Source organism: Papaver somniferum, chromosome 4 (genome assembly GCF_003573695.1).
Source record: "Papaver somniferum cultivar HN1 chromosome 4, ASM357369v1, whole genome shotgun sequence".
In the NCBI taxonomy this organism is placed as follows: domain Eukaryota; kingdom Viridiplantae; phylum Streptophyta; class Magnoliopsida; order Ranunculales; family Papaveraceae; genus Papaver; species Papaver somniferum.
In genome coordinates, this window is record NC_039361.1 from 110698404 (window position 1) to 110704403 (window position 6000).

The following is a 6000-nucleotide window of genomic DNA, read 5'->3' on the forward strand; positions in this document are numbered from 1 at the left end:
ACAAGTTCGCGGACTTAAGTTAATCGGTTGAGTTTTCCAAACTCAGCAGAAATTCTCGGAAGAGAACTTCCGCCAGTTCGCGGACTGGGTTCGTGGACTGAGTTCACGGACTTTAGCGTACAAACGAGTTTTGGAAAATCCCAGCAGAAATTCTCGATCGAGAATTTCCAACAGTTCGCGGACTTGGCAAGCCAATTCCACAATCCTCCCGACATCTCTTGATCAACAAAGTTCGAAAACTTCGGTTCAAGGAATACATGGTTATGTAATCTAAACTCTCATTTCAATCATTGAGACATTCTCAGATGACGCTATGTAGCCGTTATTCACAGACTGATTCACGTCAGAGCAATTCTCAAAGTGATTGAAACTTTTCATGACTTTCATCACTAGGTGAAGATAAACTTGATCAAAGCGAAATGCTTCACCAACACACGATTTCGAGATAAAAGATAAGCAATGAATGCTCAGCCCGAAATGTCAAATGTGTATGATCTAGTCTATTTAGCATACGAATTTTGTCTCATAAGAAGTAGGAGATAGAAGAGATAGACTTTTGAGTGATAGATAAGTTCAAGTCTCCACATACCTTTTTGTTGATGAAGTTCCACGGTTCTTTGTATAGATCTTCGTCATTGTATGATGAACCGCCATGAAGTCCTTGAGCTCAACTACACTTTTCTATCCTAGTCCGAGACTTAGCTATGTAGGCTAGAAATCAAGACTTATAGTTTTGATCACTAACATTGACAAATATGTTTGAGATAGCAACACATGCGAGGTTGGCCGAGCTATGCTCTAACAATCTCCCCCTTTGTCAATTTTAGTCACAAAACTATTAATACATATGGAATACAAAAGCGATAAACTTTAGTGGCTCCGATTCCATAGTCTAATCTTCAACGTTCCTTGAAATCTTCGTCCTTCCAAGTACTCCAATGATCCCAAAGGTTGTAAGTTTAGCACCATCGTTGTTGAAGATCCGTAGCTATAACAATGATAGAAATCGAGATTCTCGATCATTATTAGAGCAAGTTTTATGGTGGAATCCATCCATCTTCCATCTTCTATGCCCCCTCAGCACTTGGAACTGGTGATGGAAGCGCAATTCTAATCGTGGAACACAGAAAACGCAAATAAGAATAGCGTAAAACGCGAATAATAATAGCGCCAGGGAAACACTATTAATAATAGCGCTAGACTTTAGTCAACGGTCAAAACGCCAATCTTAATAGCGCCAAATGCTAATCTTATTAGCGCCAAACACAATTGTTAATAGCGGTTTTTCGTTCATATATCCAGTAACACCATCGACCCCTTCTTCTTCTTCCTCTCACAGTTCATCTTCTCTGAAAAAAAGAAGAAAAACAACCTAAAACCCCCTTTCTTGATTCTCATAGCACAACTCAAATAAATCAAATTGCTTCAAAGGGTTTGTTCTATGCTGCATAAGGAATTGAATCAAACTTAAATTTCTCAATTTGATTGAGAATCGAAAGAGAGGTTAGTTGAATTATAATTTGAGTTTATTTTATAGTTTAATGAAATGTTAGGAATTTAGATGATATTATTGTTGATTGTATGCATGATACTCGATTGTATGATGAATGATAACAATTTTGATTCACAATGACGAATTTGACATGTAATTTAGGGTTTTAGATGATGAATAATGTGTTATTTAGGGTTTTAGATGATGAACATTGTGAAATTTCCATGAGATAATGAATTAACATGTGTTAGTTACATTATGTAAACAATTTAAGTGCATTGTGTGATTATATTGATTTTAATTTGATGATTTTGTATAGATTGTGGATATGGATGTGTTAATGATCTTGAGTTCAAAAGAACTGGATGAGAAACATATTTCTACAAGTATAGACCCACTTGATACACAACATGATATCACGTTTAGAAGTAATCTAGAAGACCTTGAGAATTTATATGACCGTGTGGTGGTTCATCAAAGTGCTAGTCAAGTTCTTCAAAATTCCGGCCTTGCTAGATTTTTTGAAATTAGAATTAAGAGAGCTGATCAACAACTAGCTTATGCAATCATAGAGAGGTGGTGGTATAGTACCAATTCGTTTTATTTCCCAAACTTTGAAATTGGTTTCACCCCTTTAGATTTTGTTCACTTAACTGGAATTCCTATTGTAAATGGTCATAGAAGATTGGAACACGCCGCTACAAGTAAATGTAAAAGTAGAGAAAACCAACAACTAGAGGATACCTACTTTGGACCTTTGCATGGGTATGCAAAGTACAACAAGAACTCACCTGAATTTCCTATTAGTTGCCTCGTAAACTATATCAAGGAAAATCCAATTAATGATGAAAATTGGGAGACTGTGACTCGATACTTCTTATTATGGGTGATTTCAAAAGTTTTATTGGCACGTACCACTACAAGAGCAAGCAAAGGTAGGATCGCTTCCTTGTGTGATTTGAATGCGATTGGTAATTATAATTGGGGTTCGGTTTGTTTTAGTCACTTGTATAGTAGCATGAGTGCGGTTGCTAGAGGTGGAAAAAAACATGTGTGGATTGGCGATGGTTTTAGAATATTGGTTTTACATATATTTTCGTACTTTGACGCCTTTTCTCCAAGAAGGTGTATCGACTGATGTATGGCCTACAATTATGATATTCAAGAAAGATAGTCTAGTGAAGTTGCAAAAGGGTACTTCCAAACACTCTCTTAATACAGCTCGCCAACAAATTGAGTTGAGGACAATTGTTGGAACGGAATGGCAACCATGGTCTACTAGTATGTATAGAGATCATCCTGATATAGTGCATGCTCGTGAAATCTCCAATCAAAGAGTGGCTTTCTATAATCCGGAAAGCGATTGTATTGGATAGTGCATGCTCGTGTATATAGAGACTATAAGCATGTTGATGAGAGCATGTATGTGTGGTGGTGGAAGCAACAATCTATTGGATTTTTGCTCCCAGAAATATATCGTCAAGAAAACAGAGATGAAGTTGGAGCTGCAAGCACTCAAGATCCGACATTTCTAGTAAATCAGGTCCCCCCCAATATATCCATCATGGTATAAGTATGACAACGTCTCACAAGCTTCACCTGAATTTCCAAGAGTTTCTTTTTGTACCGTACGTTCAGACAGTGAAGGCAACCGTGTTGAAGTGCCTTTGCAAGCACCCGATCCTCCTCCGTTCACGTATGATGCTATTTGGGGAACAAGGGTTAGTAATTTTTGATTTTCACTACTTCAATTATTTTTTTTGCCACATTATTATGATTTTCTTTACACATTAGAAGTTCCTTCATATATTTGCTATCTTGGTGTTTCTTTTCAGGAGCAATGGAAAGATTTAGCGCATAGATTGGCTACGTTAAATCTTGCAAAGGACGAGTATTGGTTTGAAATAGATCGTGCACGTGCTCTTGGGAAAGGATCAACGTCAGCCCAATCATGTTATGATCTTGGAGACAACTCTCAATGGTCAAGCCGTAAAAGACCAGCCACAAGTCAATTAGATGATGCACATGGTCATTATGTTCCACAAGATGAAGTAGTTCCAGAGTCACAATTAACTCAAGTCTTGAACAGTGGTGGGGTTGGTTTAAGTGAAGACGAAATGGCAAGGATGTTAGGATTAAGTTTGGTGGGAACATAAATGTGTTTTCTTTAATGAATGTGTATGAAACTTGGATGTCTTTTCTTTTGTATGAAACTTGGATGTCTTTTATTTATGAATGTGTGCATGAATGTCTTCTCTTTTGTATGGATTCAAAAATCTTGGAATGCTTACATTATTTGAGTTTTGTTTATAGGTGCAATATGGACGATGAAAATCCGCTAAGGAGGTATGTACAAATGACGCATGGTATCGATCTTAGCATTGATGATGATAGCGAGGACAGAGCAATTGTGTTGTACCAGTATATGACTCAAAGAATGCATAGGCTCTTCCAATCGGTGCCTCAAGAAGTATTAACGCGACAAATGGTGGACAGGTAAAGAGAGTATGGAGATGCAAGGATGATGCATGACTACTTTGGACCTAACTGTACTTGGGGCCCTAAGAAGTTCCACCAACGTTTGGGTATGTATCGACCTATTTTCATACGTATTCTAAGTGAAATAGTTGTTGCGGATCCTGCTTTTGATTTCCAAGTTGATTGTACTGGAAAACTTGGCCACTCTCCCCACATGAAGATGTATGCCGTAATGAAATATTTGTGTAAAGGCATAGCCGCTGATAGCACAGATGATTATGTCCATGTGGGAGCGTCGACCGTCTATATGTATGTCAAGAGGTTTACTAGGGTAATTGTTCGGCACTTTGGTCCAAGGTATATGCGATTTCCTACAAGAGAAGACACAGAAATATTATTGGCAGAAAATGCAGCTAGAGGGTTTCCTGGAATGCTTGGAAGTGTTGATTGTATGCATTTTCAGTGGAAGAATTGTCCAACAGCATGGGCAGGTACGTTCCGTGGACATGATAAAAAACCTACCATCATCTTAGAAGCTGTGGCATCATATGATCGGTGGTTTTGGCATGGTTTCTTTGGAACGCCAGGGTCGAACAACGACTTGAACGTCTTGGCTCAATCTCCACTTTTTGATATGATGGTTAATGGTTTAGCAGCTCCTTGTAATTACCGCATCAATGGCCACAACTACGACAAGGGTTACTACTTGGTGGATAATATATATCCGCGATTGTCTTGTATTGTGCAGTCATTCAAAATTCTTCTTCCAAATCAGCCAGCCAATACGTTGTTCAATAGATACCAACAAGCGAAGAGAAAAGATGTTGAAAGGGCTTTTGGAACTCTCCAAAACAAGTTCCAAATAACAAAAAAGCCAGCAATATATTGGGATAAGGAGGATATAAACTTTATTATCAAGGCTTGTTTGACTTTGCATAACATGGTCATTGAGAATGAAAAACGTAACTTAGATTGGGGTCAAGTCGTGAACGAACCAATACGACAGGTTACTGGAATACCGAGGTCATACCACGAGTTAAGGAATGATGAGGCATATCTCCAACTCCGCAATGATCTTGTCCAACATATTTGGATACGGCATGGACTAGGTCTCATAGACGGTGAAATGCCACCAGAATCTCCCCCTCCGCCACCAGATGATCTTGACGGTTTAGATGGTGAATTCGATCCTACCGATGTTTACCCACCAGAAGAACAACTTTAGTCTTTTTCGTAAGATTTCGAAGAACATCTTTAGTCTTTTTTCGTAAGATTTCGAACATCTTTAGTCTTTTTTCGTAAATTAAGAAATATTAAGATTTTCATTGTATTATTTATGGCTTTCATTGTTTTCAATTTATGGTTTTCATTGTTTTCAAAAGAGAAGAAGTTATGGATTTTCAAAAGAGAATAAAAAAACTAAGTATGGAACTTGAGGAATTGGCGTAGGTTCTGGATGTTTTTCAAGAAAAGCGCAAATAAAAATAGCGTTTAGCGCTATTAAGAATTGCGTTTCATTCCTACCCATTAGATCTGTAACGGCTCCTTCTAATCAACAACTCACAAAGAAGCGCCAGTAACAATATCGTTTCAACGGATATTTTTTTGAATTCGAAATTTTCCATATAAATTGATCACTTCTCAGCTCAGCTCAGACCAAAACCATTTAATCTCTAGATTTTTCTCCATCTTCTCTAGATTTTTCTCCATCTTCTTAAAATTCATTGCAATTCACTTTTTTTTAACCATGGCAAAATATTTTACACCCGAAGATGTTGCAATCACCAAAGCTTGGATAAGCATTACACTTGATGGTGTTTCCGGAGTTGATCAAAAACCAAACCAGTTTTTGGAGCGGATATTCGATACATATGTAAGCAGCTTTGGGAATAAAAATGATAGAACTGTTCATAAGTTACAAAATAGATTTGGTACCTTGAAAAAAGATGTCAAAAAATGGGTTGGTATCTTAAGAAATTTGCATAGAAACAATGCAAGCGGATGCAGAATTGATGATCTTGTAAGTTTTA

The 6000-nt window shown here is 37.5% G+C and overlaps 1 protein-coding gene across 1 annotated transcript; it reads left to right on the top strand.

Moving 5' to 3' along the window:
- Positions 1 to 4013: 4013 nt before the first annotated feature.
- LOC113273008 (putative nuclease HARBI1) lies at positions 4014 to 5195 on the top strand. The gene has a single exon (XM_026522783.1). It carries the CDS (start codon positions 4014 to 4016, stop codon positions 5193 to 5195), a length of 1182 nt encoding a protein of 393 aa, XP_026378568.1.
- The last annotated feature ends 805 nt before the right edge of the window (positions 5196 to 6000 follow it).

Excerpts from the sequence above, each read along its gene's own strand:
- LOC113273008 (XM_026522783.1), top strand. The coding sequence starts at position 4,014 with ATGATGCATGACTACTTTGGACCTAACTGTACTTGGGGCCCTAAGAAG.